The following is a 27226-nucleotide window of genomic DNA, read 5'->3' as shown; positions in this document are numbered from 1 at the left end:
TGTTATCCTAATGGAAAATTATGTGTTTTTGTTGACTAATTCCAGAGACTTTTCATCAAGTGCTGCTTTCAGCTGGTCTAACCGGGAGTAGTACTTGTTGGAATTAATTGTTTGGTTTTTTGAAAAGAGCTCCTAATAGAGGACTCTCCTCCAATCCCACCATATACAATATCACTTACTTTGGATGAAGACCTGCCTTTGATGTGGTTGGTGGTGGTTCACGTCACTTGCCCTATGATCTCTCCTGTTGCACATTATTGTACAGTTTCTACTTTTCATTGCCCATCACAATTTGTTTTAAAAATGGAACACATTCATTACATTTAAATAGAAAATCACATGCAGAAATACGGTCAAGAAGGTTTTTTTGCTTATGTGGGATCCAAACATCAAAGTGCTTAACATAAACAAGCTGGTGCAAATGATTTTCAAGGCTTTATCTGGATATTTTGAGTATATCAGCTAACTCGTGCGTGGTACAATACTGACTATTCTCAGTTAATGTCTCGATTCGATCACTATCAATTTCAACGGGTCTACGCAGCCATGGAGCATCGTCCAGAAAGAAAACTCCAGCACAAAACTTTGCAAACCACTTTTTACACGTTTGATCAGTCACAGTAGCCTCTCTGTACACTGGACAAATCTTTTTTTTGCACTTCAGTTGTCCTTTTACCTCTCTTGAAATAATAAAAGCATAGTATGTAGAAAATGTTCCCTATTTTCTTCCATCTTCAATACTAAAATGGCCACATAAAAAAATCACCAATTTTGATAAGTTTTTTAAAATGCACACTGATAACGATAGCTGTCACAGTACAATACAAGAAAATTGTTTTAAATGAAGTTAAAAACAACTAAGCACTACTAGAGCTATCTTATGGAAAACAAACAAACAAACTTTTTGGCCAACCCAATAAATACCTCTACTAACTACATAACATGGCTATCATAAGAGCATCATAGCCAAATCTTTCTTGACAGCTTATAATCGACGTGACAAAGACTATGTTTTTTCACTGTTTTACATCCCCAGAGCCTGGCATGCAGTAAGTACTTAACATATAGTTGATAGATGGTTATTAACATAATAATTACTGATTGGATACTTCTTGCATTTAGGCAACACAGTAAGCACCAAGCATACCGTGGTGAGCAAAACCAGACATTCCCTGCCCTAACTGAATATGTATATTAACTACTTACCACATAAATTGACATAAGTTACAACTGTGGTGTTACAAAGGAGAAGAACATGGTGCTATGATTCCACATAGCAAGGACAACTGAGTTAAGATAGAGTGAGAAGTTAATGAGGAAAAAAAAGGAAGAAAGAGAGACTACTCCTCATAATAGGCATCACATATACCCAGGCTCTGATGAGAGGATGGCATATCCAAGATGCTAAGGGAAGTCAAATGAACTGGGAGAGGTTGACAGGGGCCAGACCAGACAGGATCTGGGGTTCATGCTGGCGCTTTTAGACTTTAATCTCAATTATAATGGTAACCCATTAAAAGGTTTAAAGCTAGGGTAGCAGTGAAGATGGGGAAAAGTGGATGAACTTGAGTCATCTGAGAGAAAATCAGTAGCTTTCTGAGATATATGTGAGGGTGAAGGACACAGGTGTCAAGCAGGACATGCCGAATGGACAGACAGATGGAAGCAGGGGACCAATAGCAAAGGACCTGGCATCAGGGGTGAAAAATCACATCTGTTTTTAGACATGTTGAGTTTGCGGTCCTGTTAAGAATATATGTGCAATTGTCTAAGATCTCTAGAGGTCAGTACTAGAAAACAAATGACTAGAGTCATCTGTGATAGGTTATAACTAAAGAAGGGAGGCATGAATGAGATCACCTGGGGAGAAAATATAAGTTGAAGAGAAAAGGTGACTCAGGATTAAAGTTTGAGTAGGCCAACATCTACTACATGGGTACAGAATCTGAGAAGGAATAGTCAGAAGACTATTGAGAGCTCTGGGTCAGAGAAGCCAAGAGCAGAGTTCATTTAAAGGGGAGACAGCAATCAACAGAGAAGAGAAAACTGACTGTGTCAGGTTCTTGAGAGGCTCAGAGAAGATGGGATCAAGAAGGCCCTGGCCTTTGGACTGAAGGAGGGACAGGTACTCTATTATAGCATGAGCAAAGGAGGACACTGGTAGATTTACGTCGTGGTAGTGAGAGTTCTCTGTGAAGAGGTGAAAGTCTCTGCTGAAAGAGAGGACATAAAGTAGGAGCCAGAGGTTTAAAAGGAGTAGAGAGAAGGAAGACAAGTTGACCACGGAAACAGAGGAAAGACAAAGCAGCCATACTGAGGACCTGTCTGAAGCGACAATCATGGAGCAGTCTGCCCTGTTACATGCTTGCTGCTCTGGTACATACACTGTAAACACACAGTTAAATGAACTAACAAATAAAGGAAGGACCCACTAAGCAGCAGAAGTCAAAGCAACTTGAAAATGTAAGGAATACAAGCGAAGATGAAAGGCAAAGGCCGCTGAGCTGTGCTAAGAACCCTGTTCTTCTATGTGACCCAGAAACAGCACCCACAGCCCACTGCTAACCTTTAGTAGAGCTGGAGGCTGAAGCAGGCCGAGAGGATCGCTTTCGATGTCCATTTTCCACACTTTCAGAAGCCACAGCCGGCTCTTCAGTTCGCGAGTTTCTTCGGCTTGGAGTTTTGGACTTTTCAATTATCTCTTTGGGCTCACTGCTAACAGGGGGAAGCATAAAGTCCAAAGACGTGAGGAAAACAAGTCACACAAAAAATAAAGATTAACAGTTTCATTCACAAGGTAGGAGATTAAGAACTATATAATTATTCTGAGGAGACAATGTTCCAGTCTGGGACAATAATCACAGTTACACTCTAATGTTACTGACAAGTTAAAAGTGAGTCCAGCTTGTTATATTAGTAAAAATAAAATAAATTTAAGCGTAATACTGGTGAGATTGTGGAAAAACAGGTAAAAGACATTAAGAACTTGGAACAAACATCATCAAACTTCCTCACCCATTTTACTAAGATGAGGATACTTCCCTTCAAAAGTTAACAGCACCAGGTTCGATGCATGATACAGGATCCTCGGGGCTGGTGCACTGGGATGACCCAGGGGGATGGTATAGGGAGGGTGATGGGAGGGGGGTTCAGGATGGGGGACACATGCACACCTGTGGCAGATTCATGTCAATGTATGGCAAAACCAATACAATATTGTAAAGTAAAAAAAAAATAGCACCTAAAATCTAGGAAATGAATAACATACACTGACATTTACTATGAATTAGATAGATAATGGCATATTACAAGTCACATTGGAGAATTTATAGGAGAATATATTTACAATACACTGCTGGGTATATTCCGGAGAAGGCAATGGCACCCCACTCCAGTACTCTTGCCTGGAAAATCCCATGGGTGGAGGAGCCTGGTAGGCTGCAGTCCATGGGGTCGCTAAGACTTGGGGACGACTGAGCGACTTCACTTTCACTTTTCACTTTCATGCATTGGAGAAGGAAATGGCAACCCACTCCAGTATTCTTGCCTGGAGAATCCCAGGGACAGAGGAGCCTTGTGGGCTGCCGTCTATGGGGTCGCACAGAGTTGGACACGATTGAAGCAACTTAGCAGCAGCAGCAGCAGCAGCTGGGTATATTGATTGCTCCAATCCCCCTTTTAGTACATGAAGATTAAAAAATCGTAATATCCAGTATTACTGAGGGTATAGGGACAAAAACTCATGATGGAGTATGAACTGCACAACCCAATCATTCTCAACGGGGCAGTTTTGCCTCTCAGGGACACTTGGCAATGTCTGGAAAATGTTTCTGATTGTTATGACTGGGGGATGCCACTAAACATCCTGCAATGCATAAAGCAGCACCCTCCCCCACACTCCACACAGAATTATCTGATCCAGTCAGTAACGCTGAGGCTGAGACACCCTCGTGTAATCCTCTGGCTCAGCAATTCTGTTTCTAGGTGTCTAAGGAAACAAATCTTTTTACAGAGCTCTGATTACACACATGGATGCCAAAGCATTTTATTCATATTGATGAAGACAGAAGACTGAGATGCTTAATGATAGCAGATTAGTTAACTAAATCATGGCACATCTAAATGGAGCTATAAAAATCATGCTGCAGAAGGTTAATAATAAAAACTGTTCATAATGCATTATAATAGGGGAAAAAAGCTATCACCATTATGAACAGTATAATCTCATTTTCATTATAACATATATTGAGTATATATGTAACACACATGAATGGGTGTGATATATTTATATGTGTGTATACAACATATAGGATTTATATATGGATATAATACTACATATTAGATGTATACAAATACTATAGTATATATTAATATATACCATCCTTGGAGAGTTTTAACTCTATCTGTACAAACTGTGAAGAGGACTAGAAGAACTAAAATATAAACAGTGAATATTGCTGAAATGTAGGAATACTGGCTAACCGATAACATTCTTCTTCGTAATTCTCTGATCTGAATTTCAATTTATCTTTAGTGAACTCTCACTACTTTCACAGTTCATAAAAATTCATGTTAAAGTCATTAGGAAAAAAAAGAAGTTGATTACATTTACTTCTAAGACATGGAAATGAAACAAAAGGAATGCAACAAAAACAAAACCAAAAACCAGTCGAAGGGATGCCTCTTCTGAGAGTCTTCCATGACCTCACTCCCCAAGAGGAGTTGCCCCTTCTGTCTTTTGGGTTCAGAGTCTGTGTCTGGCATTCTAGAGCACCCATCGGGCTGTACAGCATGTTTTTAGTGTCTTGTGTCTTCCACTACAACATAAGCTTCTTAACCACGGCCTGTCAACTATCCATACCCCTCCACTGCTTACTCCTGCCAGAGGACCCTTTGCCTGCCAATCCGGCCACAGAGTTCATTACCCTAGCTTTACTTTTAACAACTGGCCAGCAAGCCAAGGCAAGTCAAATAGGAGGCTGGGCTGGCACTGCAAGTCAGGGGGATGTACATATCCTTTTAGAAATGGCGTGTAAGGATGGCTTTCTGACTAGGAGTCCAGAAAAGGGTCAAAGACTCTAAGGAAGAAGTTTCCTAATGGAGGTGCCTCTTTCTCCTGGTAAAACAAAAGCCTCAGCAATACCGTCCTGGTGTTTATAGGGTCAATGGTCAGGCAACTTGGGGAACAACCACCTATAACGTATCTTTGGTCTGATTATCTCTTCCCTAGCTATACAGTTGGTGTATACTTTGAAAAAATGCAAATGAATTCAAACATAAGCCCAATCTAAATGAAACTAGACAGGCAGAGTGGTGTTGTAGGAAGGGCAACGAATCCGAGTCAGAAGAACTGGGGTCGAGTCTTACTCATGCATTTACTGGCCATGATATTTAGCTTTATGCTTCAGACTCTCGATCTATAAATTCCCATCTTATCTGCTGCAATACATTAAGTGTGAGAGCTCTGGAGTTAGAAGGCCTGAGTTTGAATCTCAGCTTCACCATTTACTAAACCTGTGATTCTGGGTGATTTAGTTAACCTCTCTGAACTTTAGGTTCCTTATATGTAAGACAGAATTTCTTTCCTAATAGATACTGTGAAAATTAAATGCAATAATACATCTAGGGAGCTTTTAGCCCAATATATGACATGGTATAGCATTCAAATAAACATTGGCTATTATTACCACCTCACAGGGTAGACATGATGATTAAATGAGAAAATGACTGTGAAGCTGTTTTACAATCTAAGTTGATACAGAGCATGACAAATTCTTTAAAATGCTGTCTAGTATATTCCTACACTAAAAAAGGAATGACTTTTTTTAATACAGTAATACTCCTCCCCATGGGGCTAGTGAGGTTGAAGCTACAGTTGTATTTCATCTTGTTAGGTTATGTGGGACAGCACAGTACAAGAGACAAAGCATGAGCTTTGTGGTCAGAGCCCATCTGCCTTGCTCTCACTTGAGGATCAAACAGCTACACTTAGAAGGTCTTGCAAGGAATACTATTAATGATAATGATGGCAACAATTCCTATATACTGAACACTTACTATTTACTCACTATGCTGAGTGCTGAAAAATGTTATGTGATTCAGTTTCAAAACAACTACAAAAGGCAGAAAACTTGCCACCAAGTTTTATTCAAAGAAATGTTACCCCTGAGAGGCTGGTACTCACGACAGCTCCCTACTTCAGCAGGAAGAAAAACTGGTACAAAGAATGAAGGAAAAGGACAAGGTGGGGAGAGGTTTAAAGGCTGAGAAAGCTGATACCTTTCAAAAAGGCTTATGCCATATTCATGCTAAGTCTATAGAAATGATCATCTTACCTTTGTCCAGAGACTATGGCAGCATTTGCCTCGAGTTCTGTTAAAAATACAAAGGACAGAAATGAGATGTAGGAGCTTCTCCTGTATATGTCCACTGGGAGAGGCTAGGTATCTGTGAGAATTCTAAATGCCCTGTTTAGGCTGTTGTGTCTCCAAGTGTGGCAGGATCCTCACCCTAATGCAGTACAGAGACAGAGCTGGCGTGGACACAACTCGACTGTCTGAGGCATAAGACACTAACTCATTCTATTTTCACTTCTACTCCATACTGTGAAATAATCCTGTTTGGATCAGCAGAACTAAATTCACACTGCCTGCTTCATATTTCATCTAGCTAACTAGGTTAGTAAAACAATCCTCTTCCTCTCATGTAGAAAGAGACTGTTTTCATTCTTATCTCTTCCCTCCTGATGTATTTTTTAAACAGTAATCTTCAAATATGTCTTAAATATCCATTAAGGATGTATTCTTCTCCAAAGGATTTTCCCACTGAATTTTAGAGGGCAGACTGCTTTACTCTAAGGTATCACCTACAACCCCATTATGTCCCTCTCTTCCTCAACCTCTCAGCAGTGCCCTCTAAAAATGGAAACCCTCAGTAATTTGTCTAGCTGGGTTTTGCTTAAATGAGCATGCTATGGACTGACCAGGCTTTTCTTTCTTAGCACCAGCAGGAAAACATCCTCTTCCTCCATTATCTACCTTTAGGTAGTCCCAAAAGACCATCCCTGATGCACCTGGTCTCCAAGAGGCCTTTCCCCATCCCCCCACTTTCAGGGAATTCAGCACCTCAGACTCAGTGTACATGTCTAACCTACCCTACTTATTACAGAATAAACTCCTTGAAAGCAACGAAGTTAGAGTGCCTTGGTTATTTTGACCTCACTGCCTGTTAGCCATGTGACCTTGGGCAAACTTTTCGACCTCTCTGTCCTCAATGCTTCACCTGAAAAAACAAGGATAACCATTTTACCCACTTCAAAGTTAAAAAGATCCATCTTTTGGAGAAAAAAGGTGGGTCAGGAAATGGAATTCTCTTCCCCTTTCTAGTTGCTCCTTTTCTCACCAAAAATGAAAAATGAGTTTAACTATCTATCTGCTCCATTCCTATCCTTCTCAGGTATCATGTGGGTAGTTGGGAGCAAAAAAATCTGGGTGGTTAAAATTGTTTTTTTCCAACCATTTTTTCCAGGGGTCTGGTTTTACCCAAAGAATGTACAACAGAAAGTCCTATCCATCATATAGGACATAGCACCCTGAGGCAGGTTTTAAAATAATCACAACTTTTACCTTACATTTAAAAAAAACTTACTTTATTCATTTATTTATTTGACTGTTCTGTTCTGTGTGGCTTGTAGCATTTTAGTTCCCTGACAGGGGACTGAACTGGGCTCTCAGCAGTGAGAGTGTGGAGTCCTAACCACTGGACTACCAGGGAATTCCCAATTTTTACCTTACTTTTACTAACTCGGACTCAAAATTAAACATTAAAAAAAAAATTCTATCAAGTGTATGAACCGTATTGTCAGTGAGATTCTAACCTCCTTGTGGAAAACAGTCATACTTTTTGGGAGGCATACCTACAATAACCTACAATGCAAAGAGCCAGGCAGGACTAAACTGTAACAAATCTATGCTCTTTATCTGCTCTGGCAATCTAATCTATGAAGGCAGTGTGCTATTATTGCCATCAAGATCCTCATGCATTCAGAGCTGACCCAGCATCTCACAGTAGTTATCTGTCAGATTACCATGGACTCCACCTTCCAGAAACACCATCCGTAGTGCTATTTACAATATCTTGGTCATGGGAAGAAACTTAATGCCATCCAGAGATGACTGAAATGACTCTGACTCTCTAGAGGAGTGGCTACCTCACTGCAGCCTAGGTTTTCGGAACAAGCCTCCACTTCTGTTATGATAATCCAATTACTATCCTAACGCAATAATGCCTGCCACCCTAGTGAGTTACCATGTGCCAGTCAGTCAGCTGCCAAGTACGGGGGCAGGGTCATGGAACAGGGCAAACTGTGCAATGGAAACCACCCACGGCTGGGTAGCAGACAGACAATGGGCACTGAGATGCCCTTCTTGAGTTCCCTGGCTGACACCAGGAATGCGTCAGAGAGCAAGCTGCTCAAGGGAAAAATAACCTCAAACAGTACTGCACAAGCTGCCACTCAACCAAAGTCTGCCCTAAAGCAAGTAGAGTTTCAGCATTTCCTGGCACATGGAGAACAGCAGTGGTTCCTTCACACGTGATCAATTCCACTCGAGAAATTTTTCCACGATGGGCCTTACCTGGTCTGGGAACAGACCCCTGCAGTGCTGTGGCTGGAGTCTCCTTTGGGACTAAACTCTGTGAAGGAGCTAAGGCAAGAAGTAAAAAAAGAGAAAGAAACAGGTCTTTACCTTTCTTTTCTAAACAAAGCAGAAAGCACCGAATCAAGAGCTAAGTAACTGCTGAAATACATACACTCTTAGAAAGCAGTACTTGAAGTTAACTTCAAAAGTACAGTACACTTCAAAACTGACCTTAAAAATTAATTACTTTAACACTCAGTAACAAAGACTACCGTGAGGAGAGTCTGTTTTTCCTTTTGTGTGTACAAAGATCAAGGAAGGATATGGCCATAAGATAATAGCACCCATAATTTTTGCTTCTTGGGGTCAAGTTCTGTCCAGTATTCTAAAAAACCTCAAAGCATACTTTGGCAGGCAACCCAAACCTCTTTCAGAGGGACAATTATACCATCCAACCTTAGCACTGAAAAAACTGCCTCAATCCTCTAAAGACTACATTCCTTGAGAACTGAAATGAATCATATAATTTATCTTATACTTTTCTACAGTACCTGGCAAGTGTGATGAGCATAAAGCAGGTATTCAATTCATATTTAATGAAGCAAATCAATTTGATGTTATCTACTTATCTAACAGTTACCAAGAACTTTTTAGGGGCAAGGCTCTGTGCTAGGCACCCTTAGAGACCAAATTACATCCTCTTGCTCATCAGAAATTCAGTCTAATATTAAAGACATATATACAACTGGCACTCAGGAGTGAACTGTGATGTTAAAATGAAGCAGATTCATAAAGTACAAAGTGCTATGGGAGTTCAAAGCAAGGGATATCAATTCTAAATTGAGAAATCTGAAGGTACCCTAGAGGCAGAAACATCAGATTAGGCTTTGAAGGACAAAGAGAACTTGGGCCCCTGAAGAGGAGTGGAACAGAATACACAATGTACTCTAGAATGGAAACTTCTTGGATCATACAGTAAAGATTGAGGGCATAGATATGAAAGTCACTCAAGGTTATGTCCCCCCACCTTGATACTCAAACATCCTAGATAAATATAAGTTTTTTCTTCTTGTGCAAATGTGACTCTTGCAGATTTCTCTCTCTGCTTAGTCAATGACGCATTTGTTAAGAATTTATTTTGGATGCTTATATAATACAGCTTAAAACTATAACTTTTATTTTTTACTCCAGTATTGGTTTCTCACACTTTTAAGATAAAATCACAAAAGTCCTTTGAAAAAGAATGGAAATAATCTTATCTAAATTTGAGAGGTTTCTTTCCAACTACTGGTTCATCTCCCTAACACTCATGTATTTCTCTAAGATTATATAGGACCCTGGTAAAATATTTTCTAAATCATTATCCTCTTGGTACCAGAGGGCAAAGTTACCTGAAAGGAAGTAGAATGGAAACATTTAATAGTGGAAAACATGTTTATGTAACATATATATATTTTTAATTCTTTTAAAAAGTTTTAGAAGGTTTGAAAAATTCTTAGGGCTCACCTACACCAATAGAACTAGAACCAGAAATCTATTAATATAGTAACCAGCTCTATGAACTCTTTCTCCTCCAAGGACAGAGAACTCTCTTAAAGGCCTTTATCCCTCCCTGCATCTCTGGTATTGAAGTGAACAGGTAGAGAGGAGAATTAGCCTTTCCTGGGCTCTGTAGGAGGCAGCATGCTGGCCTGTATGCTAAGCCCCTCAATGAATCTTTGTATTAATTCTGGGAGGTAGGAATTATCGACACAATCTCAATTTACAGGTGAAGTCCGTAGCTTATAAGAGGTTAAGGGATTTATCCAACCACGATTGGTTATCAGTGGAGCTAGAACTTGAACTATGATCCTGTCCTGAAGCTTGTGTTCTTTCCGCCCCTCCTCTAGCCCCTGCAAGCATTTTAGCTGCATAAACAACACAGGCTGGCCTAGAATACAGCAAAGGTCCTTTGAGCTTTGGCAGTTTTTGACTGATTCTACTGTGGGGAAACAGAGCTTCTGTACCACTTAAACCTCACAGGAGGAGGAACATTATGTGTATATGTAGGGGTGGGGAGGTGGCGTGGGGTGGTGATGAGGGGGACGCCAAGAGAAGGAAGGGAAATGTAAGGACACCTATGTTTCCTATGATGTAGCCCACCTTACCAGTACATAGGAAACAATCTGAACTAGAAATGCATCAATGGGATGGTCTAATTTTCAAAGAGACTTCATCAAAAAGAAACTGGTAATAAGAATACTTATTACTGAATGATTACTATATTCTAGCCCTGTGCTAAGCATGTTATATACAGTATCTCATTGAATTTTTGCAATTACTACTGTCCCTATATGACAAAGGAGGAAACTCAAGTTTGGAGTAAAGAAACCTGCCTAAGATCAAACAGCTGGTAAATGTTGGTTGGCACTGTGATACTTCCTTCCATGTCTATTATCATGAAACCTGGTTTTCTGGAAAGCTCTCCTCTAGCCAGTCAGAAGGAAAGAATTCCTGGGAGAGAGTACCGTGAGGAAGGGGCTATGAGAACCCTGCTCTCAACAGCTGAAAGCAAGTCTTTATCACACTAAGAACCTGCAGGAGCTGCTGTTTACCATTAAGAGACAAGGTTAAACTGGACGCTCACATACAGACTTTGAACAACTGAACTCTGAGCTTCCCACCTGTAGGATGAGATGAGGGTTACGTGACAGGGTTGGTATGAAGACAAGGTAACGTATGTAAAAATGCCTCTTTGTAAAATGAAAAATTTTATAAAAATATAAGGTATATCATTATTCTAGGAGTTGAGAGAGAACCATATTAATAATATAAACAACATGGGAATCTAGGAAGTATATTTCCCAATGTACTTCAAATAAATGAAACTACCACTATAGCCATTTAGCCCACTCTTCTTCCTCCAAGTAGAAAAGGAGCCATGCTTTCTCTGGTGGGATAGGTCATCAAAAATTGACACGAGATGATGCCAGGTATCAAGTACATACCTATGCTGGGCAGAAGCTCTGGATGAGATCCCACCTTCTCCTCCACTAGGCCACCTGCAAGTGGCTCAGATGCTATGCCAACATGATTGCTTTTTGTGGTCGGCGCCGCGGAGATGAGTTCAGAGGGAACCAGAGCGGTTACTATTGAGCGTACATTGGTGGGGAGAGTACTGCTAGGTAAGCTGGGTCCTGCTGAGGCGGAGCCCGGGCCCACAGGGCTAGAGGTCATTTTTAGCAGAGTGGGTGCTGGGGGAGTTGGGGTTTTACTGTCCAGCTCTGTGCATAACTGCTCTGTTCCCAAGAGCCCTGGAGCTGGGGTCTCTAGCCCTTGGCCTTCAGTCTCTCCATCGGCACCATACTGCTCTTCCCCTTTCTCGAGGGAGCCTGTAACTTTTTTACATGCCTTGGTCAGCAAAATCTGGCCGATTTTGTCCACTTTTCCTTTGCCCTTACTAGATGAGACTGGGCTTCGCCGGTTGACAGAGGAGCCTGGACTATTGGTCAAAAGGGGAGAAACCACTGTGGTTGTCTGTGAAGAGGGCAGAGTGCTTTGATCTGCTGAGGTGCTCACCTGAGGGCTAGTCTCATCTGGATTCAGTTCTTTTACTTGCTGGACAGGGGGGTGAGGAGGAACAACTGGAGAAGTTGTACAAGGCGGGGAAGGAAGCTGAACAGGAGTGGCTCTTGAGTTAAGGACCAAGGGTCGACCTGTCTGTATGTTTGGAGCAGGACTGCTGGTGGGGGCATTAGGCAGCACGGGAGCAGAAGAAAATTTTATATTCTGAGGTATGTGTAAAGGGCCAACGACTGCAACGGAGGGAGGCATCAAGCCAGAGTTGGTTGTCAGCGGGGCTGCAGGAATTGTGCTTGGCTGTGATCCTTTCATAACCTGAATTATTGAGGATGAATTGATAAAGACAGGTGTAATGAACTGAGGCCGGGCATTTGACTGAGCAGCAGACTGTCCCTCAGAAACCATAACCTTGTTACCCACATTGGGCATTGTGACAACTGTTGACATTAATGCAGACTGCAGGTGAGTTGGCAGAGCTGCTGACGTGTTCGCTGAAGTTGTGATGGGATTGGAAGTCACGAAAACAGTTATCTGATTTGGGGGCAAAGGAGTGGAAATGGAGGAAGAGCTGACAGGTCTTGACATTACTTGAGGGATGCTTGGGGTGACATTAGAACTGACCTCACCCAATTCTGGATGCACAAGGGTTGAACACGGCTCGTTACTGTGAGGTAAATTTAGGGAACTGGAGGGTTCTTTAGAAGACGGATCCTGCAAGGAGGGAATGACAGATGCTTTTTTTGGGTCCTCTCCAGACACTCCTGGAGGTGTTACTTCCAGATCTGTAAGCCCAGGGGGTTTAATGGTCACGTTAGGAGCTCCAGAGTTGTCAAGAAGTTGACTTAGCGATGTTGGTGCTTCCCTCATAGCAGGAGACACCAAATTTTTGTTCTCTTCGGCACTGGGAGGTTTGTTAGGATCCAGAGGCTGCCCATCCTTTTTGCATTGATCTTCAGGGACAACCATTTTCACTTCTTGGGGAGGGACTGCTTTTAGCTCAATGTTTACCTGCTCCTTCCTAACCTGGGAATTCTGGCAATCACTGTCCTGTGGCATATTCAAGCTCTCCTTGTTATCCTCCAGAACACCCCCTATCGTGGCCACAGGCATGGTAGGATTCTGAGGATTCAGCCCACTGTTGTTAGGGAAGCTCCCAGGTACAGGCGGATTGGCCAAAGGAGTAGGACTAACCAATACATTTCTTGGCAGCTCTACATTTTGCAACAATGTTGCATTTGTTTGAGAGGCAAGTGTAAGTTTAGGGGCTTTTGAATTCTGTCTCCCAGGACTTGGGGTGGTTTTCCTACTTGACCCAGGACTAGACCTGCGGCTGTTGCTTGGACTTGCCCGTTTTGGTGCTCCAGAATTAGACTGCTTTCCAGAATTCACCACCACAGAATCTAATTTGTGAGTCTGTGGGGCAGCAAAATTGGAAGGATTATTCATGGTAAGGTTTGAAGGTGCTTGCCCGATGGCCTTCAAAGTTGTCGGATTTAGGCCCTGTTGATCAAAGCCCCTGTTTAAATTTGGCCTGGGAGGTAAAGGAATATTAATCTGTGGGGGGAAGAGTCCTGCTATGGAGGCATTGAGTCTTTCCGGTGACAGACTGATTTCTGAAGGTTCCGTGCTAGGAGGGCGGTTGTTGGGTGTCTGGGGATAATAGGGTCTGGGGCTGGCTCTGTTGGGTGTTTTAGGCCTAGATGTTTGGGTGGGAGCAGCCACATTTGGAAAGTGGTGGCCATGAGAGCTGGGGAGGGAATTTACAGGAGGTTGCTGGGGAGTTGCACCTTGAGTTGTTGAAAGTGGTGATGGTCCAGGTTTTGGCCCTGTCATCATTAACTGATTCTGGGAGACCACTAAATGTGGAGGCATGTTATTTGGGCCTCCTGAGACGGGCGGTCCTTCACTGCCACTTGCTTCTGGGAGCGAGGACATCTCCCCCATTGGTGAGCTGGCAGGGTTCTGGGGGTTCTCCTGGTACATCATTTTCCTTGAAGTGCTTCCCAGAGGAGCAGTCACAGGCATTGGCATTCTCTGCTTGTCAGGTGACGGGGGCACCGAGGCAGGGCCTTGCAGGCTGACCATGACAGGCACGCCGCCGCTCGGCTGTGCGGGCACCCTCTGGGCATCTGGGGTCAGCAGGCCCCTGGGGGGGTGGGCGCTCTGGGGGGCTGGGAGCCTGGCGGGCTTGGGCTCTTGCTGCAGCATGAGCATCATCATCATCTGCTGCTGCTGCTGCTGCTGCTGCTGCTGCGACTGCGGCTGGCTGGGAGGTGGCTGCGGCTGCGGCGGTGGCGGCTGTGCTGGGGGTGCCGCATGCTGCACGAGCTGAGGAGGCAGCTGCTGAAGTGGCCTCTGTTCAACTGGTTGAGAAGGATAACCTAAAACAAGCCCCCAAAATCAGGGAAGTTAGATTTTCAGCAAGAAAAGCTTTGCGAACTTTACGGTATGGCCAAGCAATACTCATCTAGGTGGCACAAATAGCTCAGGCATGCCCGTTCCCAGGGGGGTAAGGGGCGGCCCCTCCTTCTCTGGCATAAGCAAAGAGGCACGCTGCTTCAGGAAGCAAAAAGCAAAGCACTGAGAACCTGGAGCTCCTCAGTCTTCAGGGTTTGCATGAGGCATCACTGTACTAAGACTTTAACAGGCACTGTGCTATGCACTGAAACTGGCCAAGTCTATGCCAGCCTCACATTCAGATGAAATGAGGACAACTCCATCAACAGCACACAGATGACCACCCAGTACTGGGCTCTCATGCAGGCATAATAAACATTTCACTGGATTTGTGAATGAAGCATTTAAGATTCACTTTTTTCTTTTAGCACAGATTAATTTTTTTAAAGACTTCGTTTTGTTGAAAATACCAGCATCGAAGATAGCCTTTTTATTCTTTCAACAGAAGTGAAATATAAAGTTCTAGGGTTCAATTCCTTAAGAAAGAAGGATTTAAAATCACTTCAATCCATTGGCTTCACACATCATGCTGCACCCTCCAGGCTCACTTCTTTGGGAAATCCAGTGAGTTAAACTGTCCCTCCGACGTAAGTCAGTTTAATAAATAGTAGGAGCTAAATAGAAGCTGATACACACACTGAAAATACAATGAGGGCACTGAAGTTCTGTTTACAAATGCTAATTTCCATTTACTTTTTTACATGTCAACCTGTATTTGGAGAAATATTGTCTTTGAATCCGTAAGTGGAGAATAAGTGAGCAAGAAGCATAGCCCTCAGGAATAAAAAATAATTTTGGGAAAAGAAGTCTGAGGACAATGCCTTATAGATTCCTAGAAGACAACATCTCAAATGATTCCTTCTTTTGTGAAGATTTTATTTGGCATTTTAGAACCAAAACCTTACATAATCAGCAGAAAGGACCAAGAATAAATGTGGTTCAATGGGAAAAAGTGGACATATAGCTGGGATGCAATTTTACAAACTAGATTTATTTCATTGTTACATGAAAAATATATTAGGAAAGTATTACGAAGGCACAGGCATAAGGACAGCTGGCTCCAGTGGTTAGAAGAAGTGCCGGCTCCAGATTTTCACAGAGCAGCTATCAAATGCTACTGAGCCATAGGTTCACACCCTGTGTTTGATAGATAATCAATGTCTTCTGGCCAATGACAGACATGACACCAATGAGTACAATGTTTTCTTTTTTAATTATTTACTTATTTGGCTGAGCTGGGTCTTAGTTGCGGCATGTAAGATCTCGTTACCTGACTAGGGAACAAACCTGGGCCCCCTGCACCGGGTCCAGTCTTAGCCACTGGACCACCAGGGAAGTCCTCAGAATCCACTTTTGAAGTTTTGTGCTTTTTTTAATCCTTTTTTGTTTTAGGCCCAACTGACTTCTTTACATTTATAACGCCAACAACATATGGCATTTCTACAGGTTTAACTCAGGTTCCCATGTGAAGAAACGTTGCCTCTTGATGTCAGGGCTATGACACAAATGCCTTCGTCTTTAAAATTAGGGCATCAAACAACATAAATACCAAAGAGAGCAGCAGAGACAATACAGCAGCCTCTTGAAAGTAACAGTTAAGGGCAAGGCTGCTATAAAGGTTCCAGAAGCTGGAGGCAGCAGTCCAAAGAGCACTAATGGTAAGAAGACAGACTGGGGCTATAGTGGCAGAATGGTGAAGAGGCACAGCCAGGACACACACAGTGCATATAACATAACCAAAAACCAAATTTATTAATTAAAAGATGAAAATTCATATGCCTTTAGGGGCCAGACTGGTAAAGAGGAGAAGTGGGTTGCTATAAGACAATAGCAGTTCTGTGGACAGAGCCAAACTGCAGAGCGGATGCTCTACCTAAAGGCATCTAAAATCAGGTTTCTGTTTGCTTTCAGATTCTGCATGACAATTCAAATATACTGCAGGCCAAATTCAGCCTATAGGCTCCCAGTTTGCAAACTGTAGAAAGGAAGCAATAACGTGTGTGAGAACCTCCGGGATTTATAGAATTCAGATGTGTCTGAGGGAAGAAGGTGCCTTCCTGTTCATAATGCCTCTGGACATACCCATCAAAGACTGGTGACCTCTCAGCCTCAACTGTGCTGCTTGCTGCAATTCACCAATGGGAAGGGTGGTATGCCCAAACAATTTGCAATCAATAACATATAGTATTGACATCATAATGAATATACTTTTTTTTAAAAAATTCACTTTTAAAATACATAAATTAAGGATACTAAAGTTTATCCCTAAAATAACTTACAAAATCACTTCCACTTATAGGCCAAAAAGGATGTCGAATAACTGGAAAGGAAAGAACAAAACATAACCCTTTGTATACACCCAGAAGTGTGGCCTACATGTGATAGGTCTGTGTGTCTTCCTCATAGGGCAATAAAGTTACAAATTACTGCTCAGGCTAATAGTAACCAGGTTTGGAGACATTGTGGCAGCTAGCCTTAGTTCTATAATAGCTAGATTAGAATGAATTAATTTTAGGAGACTTTTTTCAACATTTTAGAGGATGGTATTATTTTATAATCAGAGGGGGATACAACACAGAGGATTTCAACATAAAAGCTCTATTAAAAAATCTTATTTTAACCCCTAGTAGTTCTCTGCTTTGAGAAAGCCCCAGTAGAAAAGGCTGCAGGAAAGGCAGGCAAGCAGGATTAGAGTGAAAGCATCATTTCATTTAATCTTATTCCATTTTGATGCCAACTAGAACCTTGATATTGACAAGAATAAAGAGGCACTGACTAACTTTAGTTTGATTTTATGAGGACCTAATATAACAAAAACTAATTTGAGCAAAATACACACACACACAGATACATATACATGCACATGCACATACACACACTTTCAGAGGTTATATTTGAAACTTTTCACTAACAAGTAACAAGGCAAAGTTTCCAAATACTAGACACATTAAATCACTAGTCTAGTTAGTAGACAAAATAAAACACTATTGTTTCCTTGATTAAAAAAAAGCCTTATAATGCTGTAAATAAATGATGACAAGTATATAAACTTTAGCTAACATTTTATCACCTGGTGGTCGGTTTGAAAATTCTGGCAGTTTAGGGCCTGAGCTGTCCAAGTTAATTCCTTGTTCTCCAGGCAATGGCTGCTGATCAGCCTCCTCCAGACCAGCTGGGCGAGTATCTGGGGTGCTAAAAAATAAATTACATGTTTGAGAGTAAGTTGTACAGTTTATACATGAAAACTGCTTAACCCCTTCCCTATGTCTGAATAAATCCATCTGCATTATCATTCTTAGCATTATTTATATCTCTCTAGTCTGATAAAACGTTCAATATTTGGCATAAAAAAACTGCCAGTTTCATTAAATGTTAAAATCCACTTAATTTAATAAATGGCTATTTACTCTAGGTGCTTTCTACAAAATTCTGATATAATGATTTTCATTTAATTATCCATCCATCCAATGTTTTAAGACCTGATTTGGGGTTATCAGTATTGTACTGTTCCTATGAAACCACACTATCTTTGGGGTAGCTATCAAATTCAACCAGGGAATCCAGACTTCTTTTTTTGTGAATATTGCAACGGTGGCTCCAACAATCCATAACACCTTGCAAGAAATTGCAGACTGGCTAATGAAAATGGTATTCAGAGAACAAAGAAAGCCAGAGAATACCAGAACAAAGCTAATTAATTTTGTTGCAGAATGTCTATTTAACAGACATCCCCATCAGCTTTGGGATGCTTTCTTTTTCACCTAAGTGTACCTTACAATTTTATTAGAGAAGGAAAAAAAGGAAGAAACACCCACATTCCCAAAGACCCAGGGCTCACAGCCCTCATTTCGTTTTTGCCCTGGTATTAGTCACCCACTTTTAGACAGTATTTTATCTCGTGGTACTCTGTAGTTTCATAAACCTTACCTTAAATCCATTTTAAAAGCTCTAGCACATTTAGAATTTAGAACCTGCAGCAGGTCCTAAGCACATCTAGATTCCTGTATTGATTTGCTCCTTAAATGACTTCTCTCTTGCTTCAATTACAGGTAAGGATTCCTGTAGTATTCTTTACTTTCAAAGCATTACACTGCTAAAAAAATATCTCAGGCCCAGCCACCTCATGTTACTGGATAACAAAACAAAGGCCTACAGAGCTGTAAGAAAACAGGCTGAAGATTCCATTGTAAGCTAGTGGTAGAGCTGGGAGCATGCGCTCTTCTTTTTAACTACCTGTCTCCATTCCTAGGAGCCTTGATGTGGTATAAGGCCCTTTCCACATTCTGTAGCTGTAACAAGTAAGCAACTCCCTAAGTGCTGGTACAGATACCAAAAACTATACTAATGGCAACTGAAGAACCTTGCAGTGTTAATCCTAGATTACTGAGAGGAATAAATATTGCCAAAGAAATATTATTCCCATACAGACTGATAGTAGTAAAGAATTTAACTTAGAAAGAGCTATTGGAAAAATCAGATAACCAAAGAGTTTACTAATTTTGAATTCAGGAAAAATACAGGTTGCTAATATACAATTATTTTTTGATTTATAAGATTCAAGAAGAAAGTGAATATGATATAGTTTTATAGTACCACCAAAGGCATATTGTAAGAAGACTGAGAGAAAGGTAGTGGGTTGGCCAAAAAGTTCATCCAGTTTTTTTCCAGGTGTTATGGAAAAACACAAACAAACTTTTTGGCCAATGCAATAGATGGTTTTATTTTAAACATTTATGTTTGATTAACTAAAGCTCCCCTATTCTTTTCTGTAATTCTAGTAATTTACTTGAATTAACCCGCTTTTATACTTCTTAGTCATTATTTTCTGGTAATAAATGTCTCTGGATTTCAGTTTTGTGATTAAAGGCAGAAAATCCAGTTTAGTCAATATTCCTTTAGGAATCATTTTATCAAAGCCAAAAATATGACTTAACACTTAGCTTTAGGAAACGAAATATAAATTAATTGCCCTTCCCACTGTGATCTTGCTAAAGACTAACCTTTACCAAAAGGGTAACTGATTGAAAAGGTCTAATCATCTTAGCATGAGGTTTTAAGCTGCTAAGGATGATAAAGAGCCTTTAAAAGAAAGGCACTTGCACACAAAAAAACATTTCTATTTGAGAGACAGAAGGGAGTCTCCATAAGTAGTTTTCATTCCTAAAACACATATAGCCTCTCTGGTTCCCCAGCAGTCGTTATAAGCCTGACATGCTTTGTAGAGTTGTAGTGTGGTAGCACTGGCTACTTCTCAGGCTCTGAAAGGCACAATCCCCTCTGAGACTATAGACTTAAGAGACATATATCATTTGACTGCAATATATGAACCTTGTTTGGCTCCTTATTTGAACAAACCGTAAAAAAAAAAAAAATTATTTTGAGATAATCAGGGAAATCTGGACACTGTCTGAATATGTGAGAATATGAAGGAAGCATTAGTTTTTTCCAGGTGTGCTAATCGTATTGTGTGGTCACAAAAAAACAGAAAACAAAAACCAAAAACCTGTCCTTATTTTTTAGAGGTACACACTGAAATACTTAAAGTGAACTTGCTTTAAAATAATCAAGAGCTAATGGGAAGAACATGAATGAATGCAAGATAGATTATGAGCTGAAAATCTGAAGCATGGGGAATTTCATTATATTGTTCTTATACATGCTCAAAAATTTCCATCAAAAAAAGGTGTTCACATAGAAATAAATGAGTAAGATTTCAGACAAGACTATCACAACCTACTTTAGATCCTGCTGACTATTTTTCTTCTTCCGAGGGGGCTTCTTCTTCTTCGGTTTATTTGCGTTGGTATTGTTTTGCTTATTGTTTACCCCGAAATGGCCCGCAGAGATATCACTCTGCAACAAGTTGACCAACAATGGGCTCGTCAGCGTGACATCCTTATTGACCGGGAAGCCTGGATTCTGACCACAGGACATCTGATTTCCATTGGGTGCTCCATTGAAAGGTGCATTGAAGGGCATCCCATGGCCTGAGAAGTGGTTTCCCGAGGCACTGTTCCCCTGCATGGCCTGCACGTGGGGGGGGACCATGTTGCTTTGCTGCATGCTAACATCTGGCATCATCTGAGACAAGCTGACATCATTATTTGCTGTCGTAGCAGGATCACCATGCTGCTGGGCCATGTGGGGGCTGGGCCCTGGTGGCCGCAAGACCTGCCCCTGCATCCCCATAACCTGAGACGGACTGCTGTTCACGGGCCCTTGCTGCGGCAGCATCTGTCCTGACATCGGTCCTGTAAACTGCACCATGTTTCCTTGCAAGTTTGGCGTTGGTCCCCTCATTATCTGTGCTGGTCCCGGCATGACATTAGACTGGTTCTGAGTGTTAAACTGTTGCTTATTCCCCTGCATCTGATTGGTCATGATCTGCTCTATCATTGGATTCTGTTGGAGCAAAACTTGCCCCTGAGGCCCCATCATCTGGTTATGTGGTGCCATCATTTGGGGGCCCTGCTGGGGAAGCATCTGCTTGGGTGGGGTCATCCTTTGGGGCGAGGGCCCAAGATTTTGGCTCTGAGGATTCACCATCATCTGACCCTGTGGCATAAGCTGGGCCCTTGAAAGGATCATGGGGTTCTGAGGGTTCAAGGTTCCTTGCTGCTGGACCATCTGGCCCTGGGAGGGCACGATCTGCTGGTGCATGCTCATCAGTTGAGATGGTGGGCCCTGCTGGGGCTGGCCTTGCATGCTGCCCAGGTTCACCTGAGGAACCCCAGAACCACCAGCCTGTTGGTTGTTCATGTTGCCATGAATTCCCATGAGGCTGGGCTGCATCATATTTGGTGGCCCATGGGACACCTGCATCTGGTTTTGAGGAGGACCAGCTCCTTGACCACCTTAAAAAAAAAAAAAGGCACAGTTTCAGAAAGAAATACTATTATCTTGTTGGTATTAAGATTCTCAAATTACCTTAATTAGAAAAACACCCCTCACCCATATCCAGTGATCAGCATAAACAGATGTGCTATGCTTAACATATTTCTGTGAGTTTTCTATAGTATGAGGCTGTGACTGTGGTGTACATTCTCAGTGACCATAGAATAGAGAAAGAGAAACCATTTCTTTATTCCTATTTGGTAACTTGATAACATTTTGAAGATCAATATAGTTTTCTTTCTTTTAGACTAAACAAAGAGAAAGATAGCATCTCATTATTTAAAAATAACTGGTAACTACCTTAAAATGAAGAAAATTAATGAAAAGTGTTATGGGGTAATGAAATAAGCTCTACTTTAGATGAGACAGGAAACAAAAAATGTGCTGCAGCCTCTTAAGAAAACCTCAGCAAAGTTGAGAAGATGTTTAACAATGCTCCTTGGGAAACTATAATTAAGACTCTCCAAGGTTATGGATGTGTTATCTGGATACTGCACTTTAAAGAACAGCTAATACTTCCTAAAGATAGGTCTCCTCCACCCTAACGTGGTAAAAATTATTTAATCTTGATCTGGAAGCTGAGCCTCTGGTGGAAGTCAACTGACAGACAATTAAGAAGCTGCAGACAGAGGACAGACAATCAAGGATGATAAAGCTTCAGTGACCCTCTCCTGTGGCAATCCCTAGGAGACCACGTGGGACATGTTTTAGTCTTAATTATTTCCAATTCAGACAAAGAACACTTCCTGGTTTGCCACAGTGTATACTTACTGTTAGGTCTTTGGGATTTTCCTATAGCTGCTTATATTCTCTCTTCCTTTCTGCAGAATAAACTTCTAGCTTATTTTATCTCCTCCCCACCCTTTTCATTTTGAAATGAGAACGAAAAAGTGATAGTCACAATGAAGTTATCAAGCCAGTCCATGCTCCAGCCAGGAGGCGAGGGACAAACTGTCCTTTGTTCATACAATCTAGATTTTTCCGGAATCCTAAGATCTTCCAGACCAGGCTTAAACTGAATTCCATGACCACTGTATATACTATATACACTAAATATTCCAGTATATATTCATTCAATAGACAATCATCTATTGAGTACCTAGTATGTGCAAGGCACTTCTGGTACTGAGGTAACATCAATAAGCAAGACAGACCAAATCCCTTACCCCATGGAGTCTAGTTGGCAAGAGTGAAATAACAAACAGACTAAGTATTTTCACAGGAAGAAGTAAAAGCTTAATAAGAGAAATAGAGTAAGAGAACAGGAAATGACAGACAAGAGTAGAGCTATCTTAGATGGGATAAAACAGCTGTGCTTATGTGGAGGAATTATGAATGATTTTATTATTGTTTTAAAACTTCCTATAGAATGTGAATTTACATAGCTCAGGAATTACTGTTTTGCACTAGCAGATGGGGAAAGTCATGGTTTGCCCTACATTTCTCTAGCCCTTCAAGAGGTAGTTTGAACTTTTTCAGTTTCAAACTTTTCTCCTTCCTTAGTGCTTTACAATTAATTACCAATGGAACCACACAACTAAACTGACTCCAAATGGGCATGGGAACTCAGAAAGTATTCGTGCTACCTCAATCCAAACTCCCTATGAGAAAGGGTAAGAGGATTAATCATGTGCCACCTAATAGCAACCAGTTACATGGCTAATATAATATTGCTTACAAATATTTTCGAGCCATTCTGCTGTACACAATATGCCCTCCTAAATTTCTTCTTATATACTATACACTATTGGCATTACACCTGTATTGATAAAACCTGGTCTTCAAACACCACCTTGTAAACCAGAATTCAGACACTCAACATATACAATGTTAACATGAATTATAGAGATTTTAAATGCTGCAGTTGTTCAAAATGCCATGTACCTCCATGCCTTTGTACCTACCATCTCCTTTGCCAGAAATACCTTTGGTCCTTTTACTAACTGAGGGGTCAGCAACCTATGATCCATGGATCAAATAAGGCCCACCACCAGCTTGTAAATAGACACGAATTCACTCAGAGCTCAGGAACATAGTTTTGCATTAGCATACAGGCATTGTGGAACATTGCCATGCCCATTCTTTTATGTACTGTCTATGGCTACTTTGATGCTACAACAGCAAAGTTAGGTAGCTGCAACAGAGAACATATAACCTGAGAAGCCTAAAATATTTACTACCTGGTTCTTTTTAGGAAAAAAAATGCTGACTCCAGCTCTACCTCTAGGTTTATCTCCTTTCTTTAGGTGTTTCTAGATTTTTTAAGACATTTTACCTACTTTTAATATAACAGTTATTGCCCTGAAAGGATATTTACAGGTCTGAAACGAAGGGCAAGGATCAAGGCTTACATTTCTCTGTATTTCCTTGTTGTCTACCTACCACACAATGTTCAACAAATGCTGGCTGAATAAGTCATAGAAAACAAACCTGCATGCTGGACATTTTGATTCGCTTGCAGCTGAGGGGCTCCTGAATTCCCAGGGGTAGCTGCTGTGGTCGAAGGCACCTGACCTTGCATAAAGTTCGGATTGGCCTGTCCTGCTGAGAAGCCAGGTGGGAGGCGTTTAGGCATTCCTTAATAGAAAACAACGAGTAAGGCAGTTACCTAGCAAATTTATACTCTTGCTTAGATGTGGCATGAATAAGGAAGGATGAGCTGCATGAAGTCTCCACTGGCTTAGCTCTCTCTGTCACACTGGTAGGATCTTTAACAAGGTTGGGAAAGATGGTTAAAAAAATCAACACAATTTCTTACATGAGCATTGTCAAAATGAAAAAGAAATACTAAAAAATTTACACTTTGAACATGCCAAGGAAAAGATGGCAATCTGCTCCCTAAATGTGATCTAAGGCCACGTCACAGCAAGGTTTAGGGCTCACTTTTCTGTAATACAACGGACCCCAACCTTTACATACTTTAACATAGGTACCAAAGGAATACACTAAATTCTCTCATATTCAAACAAACTGATCAGAAATACTATAAAACAAAGACCTGGGTCCTGATATTAAGCACAGATAGGTGATTTTTTTTTTTTTTCCATTGAGGGAATAGATGACAATTTTCTTTGTGGAAAAATTTCTCCCCTGTATTGTGCTGGTCTCTTTGGAAAAGACAAGAGATCAGCAACAATTTATAGAAGCATCAAAGTGAGGTTATATTAAATTTATCATTACACCTTCCTCTCAAAAGGGTTTGCTGAAATTCTGACAGCTATGGTACCAAAAACTGTGCTCTAATGGAATCTTACTAAAGTAATACTTTCTTTTATAGGAAGGTTTAATTTCAGAAAACAAATCTATAATAATAAGAATCTCAGAACCCATTCACTGTTTATAACATAGGCCTGGATGTGGCCAGATCACCTAGGTGAGCACATCATTTGCTCTATGAAAGCATCAAGACCTAAGCTCACTTGAATTAGTCCATTTATTTAAGGGCCAAATTTTCAATGTCCTGAAAAACGCTCTGTAGACAAATATGCATTTGTCCTTTCTTTAGCAGTGACAAGTCCCCATTTGCATACTTCCATTGTAATTATATCAGTAATCACATTTGCAGGAGGGACTACCCAGCCCCCACTGATCCAAGGCTAGATGCCCAGAACAGTGAAGTTTGGAGCCAAAACATTCTTCCATTTTCTCAAAACTTCTTAGGATTCAAATATTACAGCCTGCATGTCAGTAAAAGTAATTACAAGAGAGTGAAAAGACTGATGAGCAATTTAATTTTACCAGAAATCATGGGAACATGCCTTTGCTATGTTACACTAAAGATGCAAGGGTTTTTTTTTTTCTGGATAGGCAATGGGTGTCTTTTGGTGGGGGGGTATGTTTATCAGGTGACAGTATTACACTCTCTATACCTTACTGAAAAGCTCCAAGCACATTCATGTGCACTAGATCAATGATTAATAAGAATAAATAATAAACATGGAGATGGATAAGTTTTACTGTAATCGTTTTACCTCTCACACATTAAGCTCCATTGCTTTTTCTTCATACAAGAGGCACCTTACAAAATAAATAAATAAATCTCCTTTAGGTATAACTGGTGGAATTCCCTCTCTAAGGAGCAGGCATTGGCATTATAAAACTGTAAAAGTCAATGATTTCTGAACTTACTCCCCTTTAATACTTTAAGCAAATTTAACAAATACCATGCTAATAATATTTTTGCTAACTAGGATTATCAAAATTGAAAACCACAAGGGCCATTTCCCCAGCAAAACCCTACACTTATCTTCATTTTTGCTCTACTGCATAACCTTAATTTTTTCAACAGCGGAGCAGCATAGGTTGTTAATAAAACCATGATTCTTCCAGACGCCTTAATTTACTAGTACAAGATCAGGCAAAAATATTTGAAAAGCAAAATGAACGTATATCTACATTGAATTTTACCTGCGTTTTTATCCAGAGGACTAGCTTAAACATAACCAGTAAGATGCTGCATAATGTATCAAGTTAACTAAGTCATATCAAGTGTCATCACTATATTCACAAAACCAAATAGTTACATCCTCGTTTCACTCCCTCTATTAACTCTAAAAATCGAAGTGCTACTAAGATCTAGCTCCAGTCAATTCACAACACAAACAGCTCCAGTGCTCCTCACCTCCTAGGCCTGGATGTAAGCTCTGTGGCCCCTGATTTGGTGGTTGTTGCTGTATCCCCATGAAGTTAGGTGGCACGTTTCCCTGTTGAACCATAGGATTCCGACCCGGAGAGCTGACGGGCTGCTGAAATCCCTGGGGAAGTGGGTTATTTTGAGGTGGCCTTGGTCCCATCTGCTGCTGAGTTTGGTTAACCGTTGGGGAGGAAGCAGGGGATCCCTGCTGGAAGGAGGAGGGTGAGGAGGCAGGAGACTTGGTGAGGTGGGGCTGCTGCAGGGGGGTTGGGACCCTGGAGGGCCCTCCCTGCAAACTCTTCATCTGAGGAGCTGTGAACTGGCCTGGGTTGCTCATCTGAGGAAAGTTTGTATGGGCTTGTGAAGCTTGCTGGCTGCCAAAGGGATATGGAGGGGGAGGGTGGGAAGGTGTCTGTACCGTGGCTAAGGATGGTCTTGCCTGGAGTTGCTGTTGCATTGGGCCAGGCAAGGGAGCCTTCTTCCACCCTTGATTTGCAGTCATTGTGCCCAGAGAACTCTGGGCTGGAGGAGGCTGAAGGGCTCCAGAAGGCAGCTGGTTCCAGCCTGGAGGAACAGGCACCTGAGTTGGGGCAGTAAACTGGGGTCGAATGCCCTGTGGCTGTTGCTGCTGATGTTGCTGTGGGGGTCTTGCCTGCAGCTGTTGCTGCTGTTGCTGCTGCTGCTGTTGTTGCTGCTGCTGCTGCTGCAGCTGGGGAAAACTGGCTGGGTTTATTTGTCTGTTCACAGGGACGGGCTGCATTGGGTGGTGCGGGGGCGCTAAAGATCCTGAGGGATGACCTTGTTGCTGTATATGGAGCCCAGAGAGGAGTGGATCCATTCCATCTGTTTAAAGATAGTCAACAAAGCAATAATTAACTTACTGCAACCTAGATTCTAGAGCAATCCTAGAGTCTTGGCAATTTTGCAAAAACAGAGTAAAATCTTCTGGTATCATTTAATGTTTGTGAGCATTTACTAAAATGCAAAACAACTATCGAGATGAGAGAAAGACTGAATCTTGTCTATAAAGAGCATATGATTC

General features: G+C 41.4%; 1 protein-coding gene across 9 annotated transcripts in view; it reads right to left on the bottom strand.

The window, feature by feature from the left end:
* The window catches only part of NCOA6 (nuclear receptor coactivator 6), a 91706-nt gene that overhangs the window by 6874 nt on the left and 57606 nt on the right, over positions 1-27226 (bottom strand). For 6 of the 9 annotated variants that reach the window (XM_040247482.1, XM_040247484.1, XM_040247480.1 and 3 more), the window contains 8 exons: positions 26173-27027; positions 23982-24128; positions 20395-21511; positions 17728-17849; positions 11627-14581; positions 8637-8705; positions 6336-6372; positions 2567-2715 (listed from right to left, as the gene is read on the bottom strand). In XM_040247482.1, coding sequence (XP_040103416.1) covers positions 2567-2715; positions 6336-6372; positions 8637-8705; positions 11627-14581; positions 17728-17849; positions 20395-21511; positions 23982-24128; positions 26173-27027 — 5451 coding nt within the window. The remainder of the gene's footprint in view (positions 1-2566; positions 2716-6335; positions 6373-8636; positions 8706-11626; positions 14582-17727; positions 17850-20394; positions 21512-23981; positions 24129-26172; positions 27028-27226) is intronic. The other 3 variants (XR_005722279.1, XM_040247485.1, XM_040247486.1) reach the window with 3 other exon arrangements.

Source organism: Oryx dammah, unplaced genomic scaffold, assembly GCF_014754425.2.
Source record: "Oryx dammah isolate SB20612 unplaced genomic scaffold, SCBI_Odam_1.1 HiC_scaffold_10, whole genome shotgun sequence".
NCBI classification, from domain to species: domain Eukaryota; kingdom Metazoa; phylum Chordata; class Mammalia; order Artiodactyla; family Bovidae; genus Oryx; species Oryx dammah.
Note: the sequence above shows the minus strand (reverse complement) of the source record. Positions and strands in the feature narration are given on the sequence as shown.